At 36.1% G+C, this 26,202-nt stretch overlaps 1 protein-coding gene across 1 annotated transcript in view; it reads left to right on the top strand.

Moving 5' to 3' along the window:
• Positions 1-26,202, top strand: part of LOC150089487 (transient receptor potential cation channel subfamily M member-like 2) — a 933,932-nt gene that overhangs the window by 832,696 nt on the left and 75,034 nt on the right. Inside the window, exon 28 of the mRNA XM_090390003.1 lies at positions 11,942-12,028. Within this exon, the coding sequence (XP_090246129.1) occupies positions 11,942-12,028 (87 nt within the window). The remainder of the gene's footprint in view (positions 1-11,941; positions 12,029-26,202) is intronic.

Raw genomic sequence — 26,202 nt, 5'->3', positions numbered from 1 at the left:
CGTCCCAGTAGTGACCAGCAGAGGGGGAGAGAAAAGAGTATGTAATAATATAAAGATGATAAAGAAAATACTACATGATAAAAATCACTTCCACCATTATTGTTCCTCTAAACCTATGAAAGCTGAGAACATGTAACCAAATATTGTTTTGGCAGAAACTGCCAAAAGTCAAACAAAAACCTTTGTTTCACTTTTTCTATTGTTTTCCATCCATTATTTTGATTTCAGAATTATCAGCTACATTAGCTTCTTATCTCATAAAGAAATAAATACACTTTTGGTTCATACTCCAGACAATTAAAGGAATCAAGAGTCTACAGTTACTGTCAGCCATTTATTAGGATAACATTAAAGTGTATCAAAAATGCAAAATTGCACATAATTATGGATATATTTATGTATGTATGTAGTAGTAGTAGTGGCATGTGATGCAAGAAAGCATGTGTATGAGCTTATGCAGCATCAGCCAAAAAAAAAAAAAAAAACACACCATTTCCTCCAAATGCCTGTCCAGTTCCTCCTTAAATTTATTCAACCTATCACCTTCCACAACGACAGATGGAAGCTTGTTCCAGCAATTAACCACCCACTGGCTAAAGACAAATTTCCGCACATCTATTCTACATCTGTCTTTTCTTAATTTGAATTTATGCCCCCTTAGGTTCGTAATCTGAACAGGTGGAAGGATCCCATCAGAATTCAGCATGCTCAACCCATTCAAGGCCTTATATCCCTCAATCAGATCACCACGCAGGTGCCTAGTCTCCAGCCACTGCAATTTGCAAAACTTAAGCCTCTCTTTGTAAGAGGATCCCTTCATTCCCCTCACCAATCTTGTTGCCCTTCTCTGTACACGCTCAAGTAAATCTATATCCTTTCTAAAATGAGGTGTCCAGACCTGTATGCAGTACTCAAGGCGTGGCCTGATCATTGCCTTATACAGAGGGATAATCACCTCCTTTTCCCTGCTAGCAAAATTCCTATATATCATTGACAAAACCCCATGACCTGCCCTGGCAGTCTGTCTGCATTGCTCAGAAAACTTCATATCTGCCTGCACAATTACTCTCAGGTCTCTTTCATTTTCTACCACCTTAAGTGTAGTACCACACAGTTGGTACGTTTCTCTGTGGTTACTTCTACCCATATGCAATACTTTGCATTTGTCAAAGTTAAACTTCAGTTGCCACTTCTTAGCCCATCTGTCCAAATTATCTAGATCCTGTTGCAGTAGCACACTGCCATTACTGTCATTAACAACCCTGCCAACCTTTGTATCATCTGCAAACTTCGACATTAAGCCTGATATACCTTCATCAATATCATTGATAAATATACAAAACAACAGTGGACCCTACACCGAACCCTGTGGGACTCCTCTAATAACATTAGTCCATGAAGAGCAGCACCCATTGATTACCACCCTCTGTCTTTTCCCACACAACCATACTTTTATCCATTGTAGCAACTTACCCTTAATACCATTCTGCTCCAGTTTGTACAATAGTCTTCCATGTGCAACAGTGTCAAAAGCTTTCCTGAAATCCAAATATATGATATCAAAATTATTTTTTGCATCCAGTTCCTTTGTAACCACATCACAATATCCTATCAAATTTGTCAGACAAGACTTTCCCTTAACAAACCCATGCTGTGTCTGAATTATTGTTGCAGTCTTGTCTAGATGATCCAGCAATGCATCTTTAACCAGTGACTCCATTATTTTACCCGAAACAGAAGTTAAACTAACTGGCCTGTAATTACTCGTGTCACCTTGACAAATGCAAAGTACTGCATATGGGTAGAAGTAACCCCAGAGAAATGTACCAACTGTGTGGTACTACACTTATGGTGGTAGAAAATGAAAAAGACCTGGGAGTAATTGTGCAGTCAGATATGAAGTTTTCTGAGCAATGCAGACAGGCTGCCAGGGCAGGTCATGGGGTTTTGTCAATGATATATAGGAATTTAGCTAGCAGGGAGGAGGAGGTGATTGTCCCTCTGTATAAGGCAATGGTCAGGCCACGCCTTGAGTACTGTGTACAGGTCTGGAGGCCTCATTTTAGGAAGGATGTAGATTTACTTGAGCGTGTACAGAGAAGGGCAACAAGATTTGAGAGGGGAATGATCAGATCCTCTTACCAAGAGAAGCTTAAGTTCTGCAAATTGCAGTGGCTGGAAGACTAGGCACCTGCGCAGTGATCTGATAGAGGTGTACAAAGCCTTGAATGGGTTGAGCACGCTGAATTCTGATGGGATCCTTCCACTTGTGCAGATTACGAACCTAAGGGGGCATAAATTCAAATTAAGAAAGGACAGATGTAGAATAGATGTGCGGAAATTTGCCTTTAGCCAGCGGGTGGTTAATTGCTGGAACAAACTTCCATCTGTCGTTGTGGAAGTTGATAGGTTGAATTAATTTAAGGAAGAACTGGACAGGCATTTCGAGGGAATGGTGTGATTTTTTTTGGCTGATACTGCATAAGCTCATACACTTGCTTTCTTGCATCACATGCCAATACTACTACCCTTCGATCCCCCTTTGTGAATTGGGGATACATTTGCACATCTCCAGTCCATGGGAACCTCCCCTGAGTCCAAGGATGCTCTCATAATTATGGCCAAGGGTTTGCTTTAGTTGCTTTTCCGCCTCCTTTAATATAACTGGAATAGATCCCATCCACCCCAGGTGCTTTTCTTATGTTTAACTTAAACAATTTCTCCTCCACTTTGCTCTCAGTTATTACAAAATCATTAAGTATCCTACTACAATTTGATAACCTTCTGCCATTTCCAAACCTTAATAACTCCTCGTGTGTGAATGTAGATGCAAAATAGTCATTCAGTTTGTTTGCTATCTGGGCAGGATCATCAACAGTCGATCCATCGATATCAAGTGGACCAATCAGCTTCATCCCCTTCCTTTTAGAGTTTATACAAGTAAAGAAATCCTTGCTGTTTTTCTTAGCATCTTTTGCCAAGGATTTCTCGTAATCTGCCTTCGCCTGCCTAACCTCCTTTGTGACCTGATTACAGACTAGCTTATATCTGCCATAGGCTTCTGAGTCGCTTGATAATTTATATGCATCCCATGCATTTTTCTTCTCTATTACGAGTCTCATTAGTTCATTTGATAACCATTTAGGCCTAAACCTTGAACAATATTTCTTAATATGTGTATAACTTTTAATAGCTTCCACGATTAATTCCTTGAATGCTTCCCACTTAGAATTTACTGTTGGTAACATCATCAGTTTATCCCACTGTACAGAATTTAAAAACTTTCTGAGACCACTGTACTCACCTTTACAGAAGCAAAAACCCTTTCCTTTACCCCTGATGGTAATTATATCTTTAAGTAAATCCCACATCACATCAGTACACTATGATCACTGCCACCTAGTGGTTCCTTTATCTGCAAATTCTTAATACACGAGTGATCACTGCTGATAACCAGATCAAGAGTATTACTCTCTCTCTGGTTGACTCTCAAACATGCTGCTGCAGAAAACAATCATCCAATAAATCCAAAAATGTCTGACTAGTGTGTGATTGACCATCCCACAAGTTCCAGTCTATATCTAGGAAGTTAAATCCCCCAATATAAGACATTCTGATTTTCTGGTCCACTCAATTTTTCTGTATAATTGTTCATTGTACTTATTCGAGTCATTAGGCCTATAACACACTCCTACTCTTATTTTTGCTTTCGCAGTGCTTATTTCACACCAAACTGACTCAACAGTGTACTGTTCATCTATATCAACTGGATGCACTTCTTTTGATTTTATGTTTTTCTTAATTAACAGCATAACACCTCCTCCCTTTCTATCCTGTCTATCCTTTCTGTACACATTCCCCAAATTCCATTTCTGCTTTCCTTATATCTGTGTGACACCACGTCTCTGCTATCCCAACAATATCCGCCTTTGATGTCTTGACCAACACTTCAAATTCATCAAATTTATTTACTATACTTCTAGCATTGGTATACATGCAAGCATACATGTCAGGTGTACAGTAACCAGGCATTCAGTGTACAGCACATAGGTTACAGACAGTTCTGGTCCTCTGTCATATGGATATATTTATGTATGTCAGGTGTACAGTAACCAGGCATTCAGTGTACAGCACATAGGTTATGACAGAGGACCAGAACTGTCTTTGAACGGTACTGGCAAACGTAAACGTTTGTTGGTTTGTACACCATTTCCTATATATGTATGGTATGTACTAAATTAATAAATCCTTTCGCATGTACTAAATTAAAACATCCGGTTGGAGGAAAGAAATTTTTAATATAGAGTATGATCCTATTGGCTTGAACCCTAGTATGCTTAACTATGATGTGCTTGCATGGTAATACTAAGTATTTGTAAATTTCTCTACCTGGTGTTTGGATTTATTGACCTTACTACTGGTTAAAACTTATTTATTAATATGCTATAATATGAAGCGTAGTATACAAACTGAATTTAAAGCATATTTTCGCATTTCACACAACCTTGTTGTTTGTTTGTTTGTTTGTTTATTTGGTTTTTAGGAGCATTAGCAACTAAGGCCATATTGCTCCGGGTATATGCGGTGGTCATTCCCTGACCTTTCCGCATCCTCCGTATTTGGTGGTGATGGGCTCGAACCCCGTCTAATCAAGAAGCATGTGCTACGCACTGCTGCTCCTTCCCACCTGGCTACGGAGGCACCCTTACAACCGTGTGTTCAGAACACATTACCTGCAGAACGTCATAGTCATCCATTGTTTTGGATAATAGCAGTAGATGCAAGTTACTCTTCTCTTGATGCCATCTCATGTAAGATTTGTTGCCATGTCTGGAACTTGCATAATTTCAGAAATCGACTGATTAAAGACTGTTGTAGTCTTGGATTTTCCAGGAGCCTTTGCATTAGAGATTTTATCAATTCTTCCCTTAATTTCTTCATGAAACCTTGTCATGTTTCTGGCTTTCCCTTTTTTATTATGATGTTGTGGCAAATACATGCAAAAGGGGTAAGAAGCTGTTTGTCCACAGTGACATGTGATCTGGGTTTGTAATTTTCTCTCCAATTTTTCACAAATTATTCCCAAAAATCTCACAACGGAGCAAAGCTGGTTTTTTTTTTTTTTTTTCTTTTCTGTTTTTGTTTGGTTGTATAGTTGTTAAAGCATAAACAATTCAACAAAATTTCGAAGCCGTTTTTACTCATTTGTTAACTTGTAGATGTGCCTACTTAGTTTTGGATTGAACATCTCATTAGTCAAAAAGGTAACATTATCTTTTAAGTCAGCCAAAATACACTAAAATTCCCAATAATCTGTTGTTTAAGTTTCTTCTTTGTATTTCACTCTCTTCTTGACTATCTTTATATTTGTTTTGATAACAGTTTGTTCCAGCATCACATCAGTGATGAACAGGCCCAAAACATCAACAGGAATGACTGCAATTTTTGCATGGATAGCAGGTCCTTTTATTATATGGACAATATTACTTTTAGATCTCACTGATGGCCCATGTGCAGGATTTGTATGCCATGTATGTTTGTTTTTGACCCTCAAAACTTTTTTTTTGTAATTATGACCTCTTGGGTCCCTTTTTTGCAGAACTTGTAATGTTGTTAAAATATTTTCCGCAATATCATATAGTGTCAAGCATTGTCTGTTTATTGTTATTCAAAGGAGCTCCAATGTTACTGGCTCTGTTTCCCCTTCCCAGATTTACCTCAGGTTTGGATTCAACCTCTGGCTCAGATGATTCACCATCTAATTTGTCAGTTCCTCCTGGACAAAAAAATCAGTCTTGGTCACTGTCATCACCTAAGTCAAGGTTCAATTCGCTGTCCTCCTTTTCAGGTTTACTAACATCTTCAGCTTCATGTTCAGCAAGCATGCATCATATATTTTTTGGCACTTTTGATTAATTCTCCATTCATCTACAGTAAAGAATAATGACTGCCAACAAAAAAAAGTGATCCAAAATAGAGGAACAAATCGAGAATAGTGAAAAGATATGCTATGCAATTGCATTTTTTAGTACAGTTATAATATGTTGGTTGATAATAAACTTACTTTAATGCTAAGTATTCATCAATTTTATGAGGTAGGCTCAATTCACAGTTAACAAAATAAAAGAACACACTCAAAGCTCCTTCCACTGAGTAATGCTACTAAAAAAAAGCAACCACCTAAATGTCTCAAGTGACTCCGAAGCTGAGAAGTAGGGTGGGGTATTCCTAGAAACATTGTTGCTATGGTCATAAAAAAGGCTTGGATGAATGACATTTCTGGTATGATTTTGGCAAGTGGAGACTGGAATCATTCTTCTACAGGCTATGCTTACCCATAAGGCTTTGCCTAGTTCTGTGGGAATTAACATGGTCTGGTTCTCAAACTTGGTTCCAAAACATTCCCAAGGGTGTTTAGTTGGATTCAGATCTGGCTCCAAACTGGAAATAGCAGGTTCGTTATTGTTCTCAAACCACTATTGTATTGACCATACTTAGTAGCACAGAGTGCTGATACAAATACAGCCGCTCCCCAAAAATTGCCACACTGCAGAAGAGCCAAAATTGATTAAATGAATTCTGTTTATTGTTGTCTAGTACATCATAAAATATGATAACAGCAAAGACAACCCAGTTGATCAGGTTGATAATAAGCTGTATTCCTGAGTGATTGAAACAGAGATTGTCTGGCCATAGAAAACTGAAAAGCAAAAACAAGATGTCCTGAGATGGTAGGGTATCTTGTCCTTAATCTTTGGGCGTAAGCAGTGGGCCCCGAAATGGTTAGCAATATACATCAAATAACAAAAAATATATGTTTTAAAAGAAATACATTACATAGAAGGGAGAAATATACGTGGTCAACTAATACAAGAGATAAAAATATGTTATGTGTAGAAAGCATAAAAATAAAAATTTGATGTCTCTAAACTAACGTTAACCAACTAAATTAATTACCGTATTTCCCCATGTGTAAGACATACCTTAATTTTGGGGCCCGAAATTTGGAAAAAAATTTATTACATAAAGTTATTGAACTCAGGTTTTATTCATCATAAAATTCATACAACTCCTCATCACTGTCAAAATTCCCATCCATTAGCTTGTCCTCATCTGTGTCTGATGATGAATCACCGTCTTCATATATTGCCTTCTCCTCAGTTCCATCTATGGCATTTGAAATGCCACACTTCTTAAATGACTTGACAACGATCTCAATCTTGATATTATCCCAGGATCTTTTCACCCAGTTACAAACTTCTCCTATAGTTGGTTTCTTCACTCTTCCTGCTGATGTCAAATTGTCCCCAGAAGACTTCATCCATTGGTTCCATTCGTCTCTCATGGCAGCTTTGAAGGGTTTGTTAATGCTGACATCAAGTGGTTGGAGCTGGGATGTCAAGCCTCCAGATATGACGGCAAGTTTTGTTTTTTGCTCTGTGTGCCCTGAACCCATCAAGCACCAATAGGGCAGGTTTGCATAAGAGCCCACCTGGTCTCCTGCTCCAAACTTTCTCAAACCAGATCTTCATCCCATCCTGATCCATCCAATCCTTGTCATGAACGTGGAAAATCACTCCTAGAAGAATGTCTTCTTTTGGCATTGTTTTGCATTTGAAAATCAGCATAGGAGGCAGCTTAGTTCCGTCGGCACAACAAGCTAGAACAACTGTATAATGGTTCTTTTCATGTCCACTTGTCTTCACAGTTACAGTTTTCACCCCCTTCTTATCAACAGTTCTGTTACTTGGGATATCAAATTGAAGGGGGACTTTGTCCATATTTGCAATCTGTCCCAACTCAAACTGATGTGTCTTCCGATATTGAATGACAAAACGATGAAATTCAAGGACCTTCTGCTCATAGCCTTCAGGCATCTTTTGGACATGTCTGGTGCGTGTATGCATGCTTAGTCCATTCCGTTTCATGAACCTGAAGCACCAGTTGTGTCCTCCTTTGAAATCAGTAACTTCTTTTTCATCAGCAATTCTTCTTGCCTCATGCTGAACCATCTTTATGGACACAGGAATTCCAATTGCCCTTTGCTCTTCAATCCATATCTTCAATTCCCTCTCTAAATCAAGCCATTTTGTTGACTTGCCTCTCGTGGCCTTCTTCTGCCATGGCGTTTTCAGTAGGGTTTCTTCTTCCCATAGCCAGTCTCGAATTGTTTTCTCATTTGGAGGAGGACCAAACTTACATTCAGCAGCACGATTTCCATTCACTTTTGCAAACTGGATCACTTTTAACTTGAATTCAGCACTGTACAAAAATCTTTTCTGAGCCATTTCTGGGCAAAACATAACCTATTATACCGGTAACAAGTGTGAAACAATGAGCGCAAAAACAACAAGCGCGAAAAAGCGGGAAATGCAAGTAAAAAAATCTACAACCACTGTATAAGATGCACCCAGTTTTTAGACCCCAAATTTTTCGAAAAAGGGTGCATCTTATACATGGGGAAATACGGTGTCTTTGCATTTTGTCAAAATAGAAAACCTGTGGATATTCAGATCTGAAATATACTAAAGAATGGCAATTTTTTTTTTTTTTTTTTTATAATTTGTAGTGACTTTATCTTTACCTTTGTGAAGTTGATTCCTTATTTTAACTTTTTAATTTGGAAGAGAAGTAACAAATTAATGGAGTTTTGTGTGGCAAGAATGCCATTCAAAAAATGATTATTACTTTGTAATCTTGTGGTTACAATATTGAAAAAAAAAAGCACACCACCGAACTGAATGAACCACTCTTAGGAATTTAAAAATGTGTGGTTTGTGAAAGCTATTCTGATTTTAATTTTAGGTTTGAAGAAAGATTTAATTTGTAAATTTTTTGATTGAAATTTGAATAATTATTTTGGTTATCAGTTTAGTACTCATCTGAATGGTTTAATACAAGTCAGAGTTGATATTTTTGAAATCATTAATGGATTTTAGAATGAACCAATAGCTTGATATCACCTGGTAAGGCATCTTGGAATCTTCCATCCACCTAAGAACCAAAAATCATGGCAATATATGTTGGTATTACAGACTTTATAAAAGGTCAGACTGCTTTTATGCCTGCTGTTTGAAAATTTCAAAAACTTAACCAATTTGTTATATGAGAAGTAGATCTTACAGAGAAATTTTTCTTCGTAAAAGGCCCAGGTTAGAAACCAATATTCAATGGCAAAAATCTTTGCCCTTAAAAATTAAAGATATTTTAAAGTTACATCTTGGAAAATCCGCTCCAAATAGGTGAAGTAAAACATAAAATGTTTGGGTGGATCATAGTCAAAGTATTTGAATAAGGAATAGTGACTAATACATAGCTGCAAATTTTTTACATTTATGGTGAAGAATCCTTTTTTTACTCTCTTCCCCTCTCTGTTATGATATAGTTGGTGACCAAGGGTTTCCTCCACCTTCTTTTTTGCACAACTCAGTTGTTCTCCATGCTTTTCTTTTCAAAAAAAAAAAGTAAAACTTTGTTAAAATTTGAATTTTTTTTTTTAAATTTACAAATTTTTGGCTTGTTTTCTTTAACCAATTGGCCATCAGGTGTACTAGTCTACATTGAAAGTAGAAACAGGATAAATATTGGTGTAATGTACTGTCAGTCATTTACATTGTACTTGGATTGTGCAAAGCTAATCAACATCTTTCAGTAATTAGGCAAAGAAATATAAAGTAAAACTTTGGAAGACATATTTTCCGCATATTGTAAAAAGCTAAAAAATACATTTGCCTTGTGTACTACATGCAGATATAATTGTTTAATTTCATCAAGAAACACAATGTAATCAGACATTTTCAAAATAAGTGTAAGGACAGTATGCAATGCACAGAAAAATGCAAAAATATATTTAGTATTTCATAGTGATGATGATGTCACACATGCTCAATGTTTGCATCTTTTATCATTGACTGTAACCTTCCTCTGAGTTGTGCTGATAATGCAAGTGCATTGTTGAGAAATGTTTCCTAATAGTAAAATTTCAAAAAAAAAAAAATTGTTGCAGAAATATAAAAGCAAAGGCACTGTTAGTGAAATTACACGATAGGGAGAGAAAAGATATTGACAGTGCTGAAAAATGAAGCATTTTCATCCAAGTGACTCAGAGCTGTATCCCATTGCGATGAATTTTCTTAAAAAGAAAAAAAAAAATCACTAAGTTGAAAGCAGCTTGCTTTCACTTACAATATTAGAAGGTGATTCTGCAGGATACAACTTTGGGTATCTTCTTCTGAACAACCTGAAAGCTTGTGGTATTCTTTTGAAAAAAAAAACTAGAGTACCAATGATATTGAGAGAGGTGGGGGGGGGTTTATGTTATTAAGCATATTAAATCTGAGGTGAGTGCACCCAGTTGATGGTTGGCCAGTATAATTTTGAGTCAGTTTGGTGTGTCATAAGCACTGAGAAAACAAAAATGAAAGTAAGAGTGTGTTATGGACTAAATGACTTTGATGAATATAATGAAAAACTATACAGACATATTATAGTGGGCAAGTAACTCAAGAATGTCTTATAATAAGGGAACTTCAACTTTCCAGATAGTGACTGGACTTTGTGGGTTGGTCACTGTTTCTACAACAGCATGTTAGAGAGACAACAAGAGAGAGAGTAATACTCTTCATCTGATTATCAGCAGTAATTTTTCATGATAAAATAATTTTTCAGATAAAAGAACCAGTAGGTGGCAGTGATCACAGTGTCCTGATGTGGAGTTTACTTAGAGATGCAACCACCATCAAGGGTAAAGGGAAGGGCTTTTGATTTCATAAAGGTAACTGATGGGATCTCAGACAGTTTTTGAATTCTGTGCAGTGAGATCAACTGATAATGATACCAACAGCAAATTCTAAATGGAATGTATTCATGGAAGCTATTAGGCTTTTCATACCAACTAAGAAATACTGTTCATGGCTTAGATCTAAATGGATGTCAGATGAACTAATGAGGCTCATGACAGAAAAAAAAAAAAAAAAAAAACATGCATGGGATGCATATAAATTACCAGGCAATACAGACGCCTATGGTAGATATAAACTAGTCTGCAATCAAGTCACAAAGAAGGATAGGCAAGCTAAGGCAGATTATGAGAAGTCTTTAACAAAAGGATGCAAAGAAAAACAGCAAAGACTTCATTAGTTAGGTAAAAACTAGAAGGAAGGGGATGAATAACATTGGTCCACTTGATATTGATGGTTTAACTGTTGATTAACCTGCTCAGGTTGCTGACAAACAGAATAGGTATTTTGCGTCTATTCACACATCAGAAATTCTTTAGGGGAGGGGAAAACACGTTTATCAGACTCTAACAGAGAACTAAATGATTTTTTGATAACTGAAAGGAAAGTGAAAGAGAAATTGATGAAGCTAAACATAAAAGAAGGCATGTTCGGTGGATAGGATCATTCAATTATTTTAAGAGAGGCAGCAAAAGAGATAAGTAATCCCTTTGCCATAATTGTAATGCAGTAGGTCTTAATTAAATAAAATTATACCAGTATATATCACATAGCATCATCACAACATAATTGACAGTTGAAAAAATTTACTTGCTAAATTCATGAGCAGCTTAATGAATAGTTGTGCAGTTTTTGAGAAAAACTTAAGCAAATTTGGTTAAAAACATTTGTTTAAAATTAGAAAAATTATTAAATGAAGATACTTGAGGTACAGCACAACAGTTAAAGGAAGTGTTGATGAAGAATGTAGAATTATTTGTTTTGAGAATGAAAGTGTGAAAGACCTCCCTCACCATATTTGGATATCGTTAAAAAAAATTCCCAATTACAAGGTTTGTTTTGGCAATTTTTTTTTTTTTTTTTTTTCAATTAGTGTCCCATTCATTCATAATGTTCAGCTAGCCCATCATCAAGGTTGTACAGACCTTCATAAACTGCTCGCTTATCGTGACTAATATACTTGCACATTACTCTAATTGTAGAAATCCTTTTGGCAGAACAGGTCTTAGAGGTCGAGGAACACTGCCTCGCTGGGGCCCAAATCATTATATCCATGGCATTATTACAAGGTAAGTAAAAGTTCTCTCTCATGGATTTTTTTTAGTTTAAAATGTCTTATTTTAAATGTCATATTAATTTGTTATTACTTTTATACTTGAGTCAAGTTTATGCATGCATTTACAAAAGTTAAAATGCCCATAAAGTGATTAGTTTCACTTTGTTTCATGTGGAATCTCTATTCACATTTTTCATCATGTGTATGAGTTTTTTTTCATACATATATACCCATTCATAAAAAATATACAAAAGGTTTGTATTCCTGTCAACCAAGACTGCTACTATATAAATATCTAAACATTATAATGTCAGATTTAAGAGACATCTCCCTTTTGTTCCTGCAGTTGAATAGAGACTCCACATGAAACAAAGTGTGGAGTCGTTATTCAACTGCTTCTATTCTCTATTCCATTGCTTGGTCTGATAATGCTGAGAAGTTAATTTTGTAAATGGTGTGAGAAGTTTCACTTCTAAAAAAAAAGTTGCAAATATTCCAGTGGTTATTTTTATGTTTAAAATGTATTTTTGGATCAAGAACAACATTTGAAATTTTGCATTTTTATATTAGTTGGGCAGAAAAAGTATAATGATAAATTTTTGGTTAGTAAAAAACATGTTGTTTAAATCTGAATGCCCATTGTAGCTCTGCATACATATTTTTGCATACATTGCTTTTTTAAATTGTTGAATCTTAAAGCTCAAGATATTCATGGGAGATTCAAAACCATAAATCAATTCAACAGTTATGCTCATTTACTGTTAGTAATACGATAAACTCACAACCATGTGTGGATTATCCAATTTGCAGATTATCCATTCAAATGATATTTTTTAGACTGTTTGGATATAGTCTGCAACTTCCTTCCTAGTACTTGTATGAATATTGTAACTCTACAGGATCCTTCTATAACCAGATAGCCCCAAACAGAAAAGAATGCAAGCTACAATATGCAAAATCTGCTGAATAGAATTTTATATTTTTTAAAAATTATTAGCATTAGCAAAGGCACATGACGCAAGAAAGCAAGCATATATAGCATCAGCCAAAAAAAAAAAAAAAACCCTTATTTCACCAATCCACTCGCTCCAAATGTTTGTCAAGTTCTGCCCTGAATCTATTAAGCTATCAGCTTCTACAACGATAGATGGAAGTTTGTTTCAGCAATCAACCACCCGCTGACTAAAGGCAAACTTCCGCACATCTATCCTACAACCGTCTTTCTTCAATTTGAATTTATGCCCTCTCAGGTGATTATTCTGAGCAAGAGGAAAAATCCCATCAGCATTGAGTATGCTCAAACCATTCAAGGCTTTATACATCTCAATCAGATCACCTCGCAGGTGCCTAGTCACCAGACACTGTAATTTGCAAAATTTTAGCCTTTCTTCGTAAGAGAAACCCTTTGTTCCATTCACTAATCTTGTTGCCCTTCTCTGTACTCGTTCCAACAGCTCTACATCCTTCTTAAAATGAGGCCTCTAGACCTGTATACAGTACTAAAGGTGTGGCCTAACCATTGCCTTATACAAGGGGATTATCACCTCCTTATCCCTGCTAAAAAAATTCCTGTATATCATTGTCAAGATACCATGAGATACTCTTGCAGACCATCTGTACTGCTCACAAAACTTCATATTTGCCTGCACAATTACCCCCAGGTCTTTTCATTCTCTACCACTGTCAGTGTAGTACCACAGAGTTGATACGTTACTCTGGGGTTATTGCTTCCCATAAGTAGTACTTTACATTTGTCAATGTTAAACTTCATTTGCCACCTCTCAGCCCATCTGCTCAACATTTCTAGATCCTGTTGCAGCAGCGTACTGTCATTAGTGTCATTAACAAACCTGCCAACCTTCGTATCATCTGCAAACTTGGACATTAAGCCTGATATACCATCACCAATATCATTTATAAATACAGAAAACAACAATGGACCCAACACTGAACCCTGAGGGACTCCACTAATAACATTAGTCCACGTTGAGCAGTGTCCATTGATTACCACTCTCTGTCTTCTCCCACTCAACCATCCCTTTATCCATAGCAACAATTTGCCTCCAATGCCACACTGCTCCAATTTGTGCAGCAGTCTTCCATGTGCCACAGCATCAAAAGCCTTTCTAAGATTCAAATATATGGTATCAAAATTATTCTTTTGCATCCAGTTCCTTTGTGACTACATCATAGTATCCAATCAAATTGGTCAGGCAAGACTTCGTCTTAACAAAACCATGCTGTGTCTGAGCTATAACTGAAGTCTTGTCTAGATGATCCTGCAATGCTTCTTTAACCAGTGCCTCCATTAATTTCCCTGGAACAGAAGTTAAATTAAAGGTCTGTAATTACCTGCGTCTCCCTTTGATCCTCTGTGGATTGGGGTTACATTTGTACATCTTCATAATTTTATCTTCAGTCCATGGGTACCTCCTTTGAGGCCAAGGAGGCTCTCATAATTATGGCTAAAGGTTTGCTTACTTCCTTTGCTGCCTCCTTTAATATAACTGGATAGATTCCATCCACCCCAGGTGCCTTTCTTATGTTTATCTTCAACAATTTCTCTTCCACTTTACTCTCAGTTATTACAAGATTATCTAGCTTACTGCCAGAGGTTTTATTTATTTTAGGTTTTATTTTATCTTTCCGTTCAAATTTAATAGTGCAGTTATTATATGTGTTTATCTAATAAAGTAGATGAAATTATTTCTTATGTTGCCTGGGAAATTTCTCAAAAATAAGAGTTAAAATAGGAAAGAATTCTGCTGCCATCATTCACTGGCTCGTGTCGTGGTATAATAACTACTTAATGTTCTTTTGTGTACTTCCATAGGAATATGGAGTGTTTTTATAGGTTTTATAAATTTATTTTATACTATAAATATGTACAATACAAACATGATTTTATAATTTAAAGGTATAACAGATTCAAATATATGAATTCAGAATATAATGTAATTTTAAGATACATTTAGCATTGTCCAGGGACTTTAAAAACCAGACAACTACTGATTTTACTTTTCTGCAGATTTGTGTTTCATTTACTTGAAAGATTTAGTTTTGCATATTCACATCAGTTACTTTAAACAATTGTTAAAGTTAAAATTTAGATGGTTTATTAAAGTTACTTTAAGTAAATCATCCAACAAGTAATTGACTTAGATGATTTCCATAAAAAATACCTTACATGCATGAGGAAAGGGTGTGGTGCAAGGAAAAAAAAGTTCTTATTTGAACTTTTCAAATAAGAACTTTTTTTAAATAAACGTCAGATTATTGGATTTTTGGATTGAAGTTCATATTGAATTATAATAAGAAATACTAATGGAAGTAAATTTAAATTGTTTTCAAAATAATAATCTGAGTTGTAATTTAAATTTGATTGCACAGCTTTTATCATTTTTGCATCCAAACAGTTGAGAGGTATTTTATTAAAAAAAATAAGAAAGAAGGAAAGAAGTTACTTTATGTAATTACTTTCTATTACTTTATGTTGTTTCTATGTTGAATCGAGATTTCACAATTTTCGTTCAATCTGCCCATGGAAATTGGAATTTTATTTGAAACATAGTTGAAACTTTATTCATCTTTTTTATGTGAGAATAATAAGGATTAAAGAATACATTTCTCTAATCTGTATTAGAGAATTGTATTCTTTAAACCTAAATAGTGACAATAGTTTAAAAATGTATTGAAACTTATGAAAACTGAATATAATTAAAATTAAACTAACAAACTTATAAAATTATAATAAAATTTATTTAATTAGAAAATACTGGACATTTGTATCCATTATTTTCTCAACTTATTTACCAGATTGGTAAGCTCAGATATTGGCCTTTTTTGGATAAAAACTTGAGACACCTCGCAACCAATTGGATACCTAAAGGCTTCCAGTGGGGATGCCTTTAGGTAATTTTGTTGCATAGAGTGTCAGGAAATTAAGCACAAATTCAGCATTATGATGGGTAAAAATGAGCTTGAAGAACAAGGTTGATTCCCTCAAAGAAATTAAAATGAGGGACATATCAAAATCAATCATTTCCTTGTTTAAAGTTTTTATTAATATACAATTAACTAATCTGTTATAAAGAAATCCCCCTTTACTATATTAGGGAAGAAAGCAATCTTCTCTTTTCTTTTTATTTTCTGGTATATATTTAATTACTAATCTTTTTCTGCTCCTGCCTCGACATTGCATGGCCAGTAACTTGTAAGGGAGAAGCTCTATTCTCTAGACAAAATGGAGTGAACTGACTCCTAAGTCCAGAAATCCACTGGGTTCATGAATCTGAGAATTACTAATATAATGGGAAATCTAGTTCTCTCACAGCAGTAACCAAAACAACTAGAAAAGTCAATAGAAGTGACTCACTACTTTATATGTTCCAATGTACTTGATAATGCATTAAATTAGAGAGAAAGCAGTAGGTCAGTTGCCACCCTTTCTCATACAAAGGAGCCTTAAGAGTTTGGTGGTCCACCAGAAATGTTAAGAGATTAAAATCAGATGACTTATTGATAGAAATAGCCCATACTAGGCCTACTGAAAGGTTATTACACATAGCAATTACAATCTTTACAGGATTACCAGAAACAGTATCCCCTCACACCTTTGCCATATTGGGCTCTTCTAAATGTCTGAAGAGGAAATTTAAAGTTAGCTTCAGGAAAAAAAGGAGTCATAATGTTAGCAGAACTACAGTCAAAAAAGAAGTTACTATCATCCAAACCAAAAATCTAATATTCCTTTAACACACCAAAGCCACCCAATGCAGTAAAAGCAGGATATTTTTATTGCAGTATTAGACTGCACACAAAGACATAACTAGGAATTTTGAAACCTATGGAATATCAGAAATATGTCTTTTTTTCATAAAAATAATTAATTTATAATAATAACACTAGTTTGCATAGATTTTCAGGTTTTCAAAATTCGTGCGGTTACTAGGTGTACTTTTAGTGCTAATTCTTAAAATCCAAACCATTTTTGCCTATTACACAGCCTTTTCACAAATGGTAAGAATTGTTTTCTTAGATACATATTTCAAGTGTATGCAATATGCTATTGTTGTTGTTATTTGGTTTTTAGGAGCATTAGCAACTAAGACCATATTGCTGCGGGTATATATGCGATGGTCATTCTCCCTAACCTTTCTGCATCCTCCGTATTTGGTGGTCATGGGCTCGAACCCTGGTCTAATCAAGAAGCATGTGCTATGCACTGCTGCTTCTGCCCACCTGGCTATGGAGGTGCCTATGCAATATGCATACTACTTCCTTTGTGAGTGACAGGTGTAGATGTGCCAAAATGTGTTTAGCATATTGAGATATACAAGTTAAGTAGCTATATTTATATACCTGTGAAGGTATATAAATATATACCTTCAATATATATCTTCTGCATTAAATTGTTTTCTGCATTAAGTTGTGCTCACTAGTATCTGCTTCTATCGTGATTTTCATATTTTGTCTTTGACAATGGCAGCTGGTGGTTATGTGAACAAATCATATATATTTAGTTAATTGCAGTAACTTTGTTGTGAAAAACAAAAGCAGGATATGACATCATTTGTGAAAAATGTATATGCCCCATATCTTTGAATTAAATTAGGTCATCAAGATAAAAGTTGAGGCCCTCACGTGTACAGGGCTTGCAATTATGGAAAAGGTAAAAAGAAAGCCATAACATTGTCAGATCCCGAGTATACATTTGTGATTTAGAAGATAATTTAAACTATTGTGATGAAGAAATTCACAACTCTGGATCACAGTTGTTTATAAAAAGTAAACTTGATGTTTACTTTTTATAAACAACTGTAATCTCATGAGAGATTGAAGTCTACCCACAGGGCCCTTAGACTAAAAACGGAAATCCAAGAATCTGCTAGCCCTGAACAGTCTTTTCATGGTACAGACATTGTGAAAAATAATTGGTTACCCATTTTTCCAAAAAAAAAAGGCTGAATGATATATTGTTACAATGCTCCTTCAGTTATGAATTTTTTTTGGAATTTTTTACCAGCCAGCAGAGTGGACTAATTATTTATTGACTCACAGAAACAATCCTCAAAGAAGTGCTCCTGCATAATGGAAACAAATATGCCTCCATTCCTTTTGCCCATTCAGCATGCTTAAAATAAATCTATGAAAATATTTTGTATGTATGTATATTTTTTGTTGTGGTGGCACCCGGAATGTTAGTTCATCTCTGCTTTATTTCACTGTGCAGATACAGAACTCTCTAAAAGGCAGGCATGTGAGTAGTGTTATGTTTGTGTAGTGCATATCATGAGTTGTACTGGCCATGTGAAAAGCCTACCAGTCCCAAAAAGGGACAAAACCCTACACCCATAAGAAAGAGAAAACCTGGTAGCCCAAGCCAGGATTAAAAAAAAAAAAAAAAAAAGTGGAAATCTCAGAACAACATAGAGAGGCCAGTATACATAATAAATATTCATGATCATTAAACTAAGTAATAATTACAATAAGCTATTATGTCTAAATATGGACAATGGGCATAAAGGTAAAGATTCTTTAAGGTAAAATCACCAAAATGTTTGGAGGACCATAAAAATATACAATTCACTACCCAAATCATATGTATATATACCAGTGCAAAATTATAGGCAACATAATTGTCACATAATTGGCCCAATTATCACAAATGTTAACAGTAGTCTATATCATCCCACATGGGAAATATAATATAATATAAGATTTTGTTGACCTCAAAATAGTTTATGTGCTAAATGCTTAATTGATAGCTAAATCTATTCAGATACATAAAAATTAACTTTGTAGCCATGGAAAAAAACAACATGTCCCACAAGTTAACTTCTCGTAACAGTCTTCAGAATTTTGGATGACTTTCTATATATCCAATTTTTGTACGTGCGTGCGTGAGCACGCGCATGTGTGTGTGTGTGTGTGTAATAAATATCCCACATTTACAAGTACAAGACTAATATTCAAGTAACTAAGTATACACAAATCCCAGGCATGCTTAAGCAGCATTGTTGTTTTCTGTATTTGTCAATGATATTGATGAAGGTATATCAGGCTTAATGTCCAGGTTTGCAGACGATACGAAGGTTGGTAGGGTTATTAATGACAGTAAGGATGGTACATTACTGCAACAGGATCTGGAAAAGTTGAGCAGATGGGCTGAGTGGTGGCAACTGAAGTTTAACATTGACAAATGCAAAGTGCTGCGTATGAGTAGCAGTAACCCTAGATTAACATACCAACTGTGCAGTACTACACTCAGGGTAGTGGAGAATGAAAAAAGACCTGGGGTAATTGTGCAGTCAGATATGAAGTTTTCTGAGCAGTGCAGATGGACTACAAGAGTAGCTCATTAGGGGTCTTGTCAATGATGTACTGGAATTTTGCTAGCAGGGATAAGGAGGTGATTATCCCCTTGTATAAGGCAATGGTCAGGCCACACCATGAGTACTGTGTACAGGTCTGGAGGTTTCATTTTAGGAAGGATGTAAAGCTGCTGGAACGAGTACAGAGAAGGGTAGTGAGATTAATGTGTGGAACAAAGGGTTGCTATTACCAAGAAAGGCTTAAGTTCTGCAAATTGCAGCATCTGGAAATTAGGCACCTGCAAGGTGATCTTACTGAGGTGTGTAAGGCCTTGAATGGTTTCAGCAAGCTCAGTGCTGATGGGATTCTTCCTGTTGCTCAGATTACGAACCTGAGGGGCCATAAATTCAAACTGAGGAATGATAGTTACAGATAGATGTGCAGAAATTTGCCTTTAGTCAGCAGGTGGTTGACTGCTGAAACAAACTTCCATCTGTCATGGACATTGACAGCTGGAGGAACTGGACAAAAACTTCCATCTGTCGTTGTGGACATTGATAGCTTAAATAAATTCAAGGAGGAACTGGACAACTTTTGGAGTGAATGGATATGTGAAATGGTAAGGTGTTTTTTTTTTGTTTGATGCTGTATAACTTGCTTTTTGCGTCATATGCCTCTACTAATGCTAATATTAACCAAGGAACAATAATGAAGCTGTGAAGCATGTCACAAAGATAAGAATACAAGCAGAAAACGTCATCATGTTTTCCATTTCACCCAAATCAGTGGTGGATGTCTGAATGTAATGAAGTTAAATTAACACAGAATAAAGCATAGGATCATTTCTTCTTATATCCTACCACAGAAAACCTAATTTTTTTTTCAAAAAGTTTGAGCAAAAGCAAGATATTACTTAAGCAATAATGCAGTCAACCAGTATGAATTCAGTTTGGAACAAAATTTTCAAAATGACTGGTAAATATGTGAATCACACCTCTCCAGTATTAAAGCATAATGGCTGAACAATTGCTAGACCTATTTTTGCACTTGAAAATGCATTAGGTAAAACATTTGCTCACATTTCTGCCAAAACTTCCTTCATCAGACCTTCTGATAAAATCATGTAATGAAAAACAATGTTTAAATATTACTTTGAAGGAACTAAAGCCATATAACAAACCTTTCACAATAGAAGAATTGAAAATAGTACTATCCCTTTCAAAAGCCAGTGCTGTAATAGATAGCATTCACCTACAACATATTAATACACTTCATAATATCATTGTGTGAACACATCCTCCATCTGTATAATAGGATATTTAATAGTAGAATGTTTTCCAGATGCTTGGCTTAAATCAGACTGTTCCAGACTTGAATGACAGTCCTGATTTTGCCAAAGCAGACAAAGATCATACTATTCCTGCTAATTACTTTCCAACAACAAATAGTTAAGCAGTTGCCTATGTTTAGAAAGAATGGACAATGCACAACCGACCTAGTATGATGAAGGATATTACTGCTTAACTAAGACACAAAATGTGGTTTTAGCAATAGCAGAACCACCCTTGATCATCTGGTGAGAACAGAATCAGATATAAGAAATTCTTTTTTACAGAACATCTAGTATGTCTTCTTTGATATGGAAATGGCTTATGACACAACATGGAGATATGGAATCTGACAAGATCTTTACAAAATCAGATTAAGAGGACATCTCTTTATCAGGAACTACCTATCAGATAGGATATTTCAAGTTACTGTGAGAACTCACCAGTCCTGAATTTTTCAGCAAAGAGTTCTCCAGGGATCGGCTCTCAGTGCCACATTATTCGCTATATAAATAAACATAATTTCAGAACAACTAGCACCATCCATATCTAATGCAATATGACTGCAGACAGCTGTTAATCATATCAGTAAATGGACATTAAACATTGGTTATTACAGAATAGCAACACAAAAAAAAAAAACCAGTCTGCATCCACTTTCATCATGAAAAGAATCTACATCCTGATCCAGAATTGAAACTTTATGGGGGAACAGTTTCTGTCAGTGCAAATGTAGAATTTCTAGGATTAATATTAGATGGCAAGTTAACTTTTGTCAAACATATCCATCAAATAAGAGTCTGCACGAAAAAACTCGGCATACTACGAGCTCTCTCACCAATGTAATGGGGAGCTGACTGATGTTCTCTTCTCTGTTTTTAACAAACACTTATCCTGTCCAAATTCACTAAGAGCTCACTAGTGCTGTTTATTCTTGTATGCAATATATGTGTTGCCACAGGAGCCTTTTGCACACAGTGCACGGTTTATATATAGAATCCAACAAACCACCTTTGAACACCTGATGTAAATAACTAGCTCAGCAATATATTCTTAAACTTCGGTCCATGACAGGACTCCACTTGGAAAGTAGTGTTTGTTGGCACAGTGGGAAAATTTGTATAATTCACACTAGAACAGTAACGAACTCTTTGGCTTTTGAGTTGGAGAATATTCAGAAAACTCAGCACTTAACTTTGCCAAATTGATTTAGCACCAAAACACTTGCTACCACCATGGACTATACATACACCTTCTTCTGACCTTTTCCTTCTGAAATGGAGCAGAAGCAAGTTACTGCCTTAGCCATTCAACAACTATATACTTTCTCCACAATTTGGTGAACATTCTCCACGTTTTCATTTGTGCAACTTGTCAGTAAGTGACCTGATGCTCACTGTCTTCAACTGATGTTTTTTCATGAAAACCATTAAAAATGTTAGTTAGTGTTCTCCCCATGGCACTGTCATCAAAAGGTGTTTTGTGCATCTCATACATTACTGATTCTGGTTTTTTTTTTTTCCCAATGTGAAGCAAAATTTCACACAAATGGGTTGTTCCTTTAAATCAGCCATTTCACAAAAAAATGAAATCACCAGTACTTAACAAGCACTATAATAAACAATGCACAGCTGGCTATAGCAGCAGAATTGGCCCTAGGTGCCGTGTGGCCAAGCATTATTTGTGTGATTTAAGAGTGCTTTCTCTGCGGCAACTCAGTTTTCCTTAGTTTTCTCTGTGCCTATTACATTTTTCTGTTATGTAGCTCTACTATCTTAAAAGTCATAGGGAGAGAGCCCAGAAAAAGAAGGTACCTTTTTCATTAAATTTTAGTACTTTTACTAATTTCAGTAACCCCTGCGCTTGGCTACCAAGCAGATCTGCTATTGCCTCTTTGTAGCGGGGCCAGTAACCTAGGTGGTAAAAATAAACCCCCAGAGCCCAAAGGAGCCATCATGGATACGAGCAGTTATCCACCTTTAGAGCCCTTAAGCTCAAAATCAGAAATTCCTGAGATCGACCATGTCTTCAGTCAACCCAGAAGGCTTCAAGGGGAAGCACAGTGTTGTGATGAATTTGCTGGATCACCAGAAATGGCGAAAAGACTGCAATCTGGAGACCGCCTAATTGAAACAGCCATCTCAAAACATTCTGAGCAGCTGTTAAAGACAATATTTGGTGGATTGTATAAATTCTCCCACAGAAAACCTTAAATTCATCAAAAGGTGTTATTAGTAAGTGGGACCTAATTACAGTGTCTGAAGAAGAAGAACAACAACTCCAGGAACTCAACAGGCAAAAAGTAATTGATGTCAAATGAATTATGACTAAAAAAGATGGAAATTTCAATCCAACTAGATCCATCATTTTAACATTCAGAACTTCAGATTTACCATCCTCAATTAAAGCTAGTGACTTAAACTGTCTTACATCAGAGGAGTCTGCTGCCTCATCAGCAGACTCCTCTGCTGACGAGGCTAGTAGGGGCCAGACGTGTTCAAAGCCGCTAAGTGGATTCTTCTTATTTATTGATTTGAAATTATTGTTTTTCTAAAACTTTTGATTTAAATTTAGTAGTATAACACTATTTTGTGATTTTCTGATTAATTTGGTGTATTTATTCTTTACTCGGCCTTGCAATTGCATAAAAGTATCGGTAAGGGTATCCACGTGTTACAAGTCCTCCGCTGAACGAGAAGTTTTTTAGCCATATTTAGCCGCTTATTGAATATTTTTTACATCAAATTATTTTTTGTAAGTAGCTTATAGACCTAGTAAGGATCGTTAGTTTATTCTGAATTGCGACAGCGAGATTTGAAAGTTAATTAATACTTAAGTGTTCATAGATTACCGTTCGTAACTTCCCGCCATCGTCCTTGTCATACTATCATTATATATCGAACCTAGATAGCGTTAGTATAGTATAGGTTATAATATTTTCGGTGATCGGTAAAATCTATTAAACTTGTTGAACTTCGTTGCATTTAAAACTATACTTTTAACTAAATACATATACCGACTTAGATTACAAATGTAACATAATTAATTAATACATAACTGATACGGAAGTTATATAAAGGGAACTCGGAGATAATTAATACTTGACACTAAAAAATATATATCCCGTTATAACTGTGTTGGGAGATAAGTTAGGGTTATAAACTGAAATTGAAATTTTATTTAAATTAAAAGAAATCATGACTCAGACCAGAGCAGCAAAACAAAAGGCTCAAGCTAATGGAAGTGCTGTGGCTCAGAGGAGAACTGAGGGGGGCAGTTGCCTTCTGAATCACAGCCTTCTAAAATGCACAGCTTGCAGATGTTTGTGGAGCATTCAGGTACGGGACATGATATTGCCATGGGGGATGTCTTTGTGTGTGTGTGTGCGATACAAGGAGTGTATCGAAATCAGGCAACAACTCAGCGTTCTTATGGGCCTATATGAGAGCTTGAAGGACTGGGTGGATGCCCTCAAAGGAACTAAATTGAGGGGCCCATCAAGTTCTTAGCTGCCCACATCAACGCCAGAGCTTGCACTTGGTCATCGCGCAACACAGCGGCAACCCCCAAGGCAGAATGCGCTGGTCCCAAAGAAACTAGTAGTTGTTGGTGATTCTATTGTCAGGGAAACGGGGAACATGCTTTGTAAAAAGGATAGGCGGAACAGGACCAGGGTATGTATGCCAGGGGCAAAGGTTGATGACGTTGTAGAGCAGATATTATCTTTTAAGGGCACAAAAGGTGATATAGTTGTACACGTTGGCACTAATGATATCAAGAGTAGGAGACCGGCAGAATTGCTTAACAAATACAGGTCACTGTTGAAAAAAAGCCGTGAAATAGGGTTGAATTTGAAAGTGTCTGCAATTCTGCCCAGACACGATAGGAGGGAGTATATGATGAGAGCCTTGTCGATCAATTCGGCCCTGGAAAGATTGTGCAAGGCTCAAGGGGTAGAATTTTTTTCAGCCTGGACTGTACTTGTTAACAGGAGAGATTGCTTCTACAGGGATGGGATACACTTAAATAGAAAGGGTGCAAGAATATTTGCTGATGCTATCGAAGCAGTGTTAGGTGGGTCGGAAAACTGCTAGCTTGGGGGGGGAGACAAAGACGAATAGATTAACAGTAGCCACTGGCAGAGGTGAAAAAGATTCTTGCACTGCTTCTATTGGAATGAGCAGAAGCCTGAAAAACAAGATGCAGGATATTTCAGAGACTGCTGGGAGTCATTGCGGTACAAGTAAACACATGGGTTTTGTTAGGGTAGCTAAGAATAGAAATGGATGCATGTATACTTGCGTGTACACCAATGCTAGGAGTTTAGTAAATAAATTTGATGAATTTGAGGTATTGCTCAAAACATCAAAGGCAGATATTGTTGGGATATCAGAGACGTGGTGTCACACATATAAGGAATGCAGAACTGGAATTTGGGGAGTACAACGTCTACAGAAAGGATAGACAGGATAGGAAGGGAGGAGGGGTTATGCTATTTGTTAAGGAATACATAAAATCCAAGGAAGTGAAGCCAGTGGACATCGCTGGACAGTGCAGTGTCAAATCAGTTTGGTGTGACACAAGCATTGGGAGATCAAAATTGAGAGTAGGAGTGTGCTATAGGCCTAATCACTCTGATGAGTACAATAAGAAACTGTACAGGGAAATAGAGTGGGCCAGTAAATCAGAGAGTCTTATAATGGGAGATTTTAATTTCCCAGATATTGACTGGAATTTGGGGGCTGGTCACTCACACACTAGCAAGGCTTTTGTGGATTTATTGGATGATTGTTTTCTACATCAGCATGTTCGGGAGGCAACTAGAGGGGGGAATACTCTTGATTTGATTATCAGCAGTGATTCTTCACGCATTAAGAATCGGCAGATAAATGAACCACTAGGTGGCAGTGATCACAGTGTGCTGAAGTGGGATTTATTCAAAGAGGTAACTACCATTAGGGGTAATGGGAAGGGTTATTGCTTTCATAAAGGCAACTACGATGGACTGAGACAGTATTTAAATTCTATACAGTGGGACCAACTGATGATGTTACCAACAGCAAATGCAAAATGGGAAGCATTCAAAGAACTTATCTTGAAAGCTACTAGGCTTTACATACCAACTAAGAAATGTTGTTCAAGGTTTAGGCCTAAATGGATGTCAGATGAACTGATGAGGCATATGGCAGAGAAGAAACATACATGGGATACAGTCTGTCCTCGTATAGCACGATAGTTGCGTTCCTAGAAATCCTTGTGCAATGCAAAATCGTGCAATATAAACAACAGGCCCTATGGGAAAAGTAGGGTTAGGTGCCGACCACCCAAGATTGAACACACATTTGGAACCAAAACATTACCAAACACAATAAATAATCGGGTAATTTTAATCGTTATAAAATACGTAAGTATTTTATAACGATTAAAATCCGTAATAAAAATAATATTATATTATAATAAAGTATTTTTAGTATTTTTTAATACTAAAAAAGTATTTTTTACGAATAAAATACGTATTTTATTCGTAAAAAATATATTATATTAA

The sequence above is a fragment of the Mastigoproctus giganteus genome, chromosome 2 (genome assembly GCF_048544385.1).
Source record: "Mastigoproctus giganteus isolate SK-2022 chromosome 2, ASM4854438v1, whole genome shotgun sequence".
NCBI classification, from domain to species: Eukaryota; Metazoa; Arthropoda; class Arachnida; order Uropygi; family Thelyphonidae; genus Mastigoproctus; species Mastigoproctus giganteus.
The sequence above is the reverse complement of the archived record's forward strand: the minus strand, read 5'-3'. Positions and strand labels throughout refer to the sequence as shown.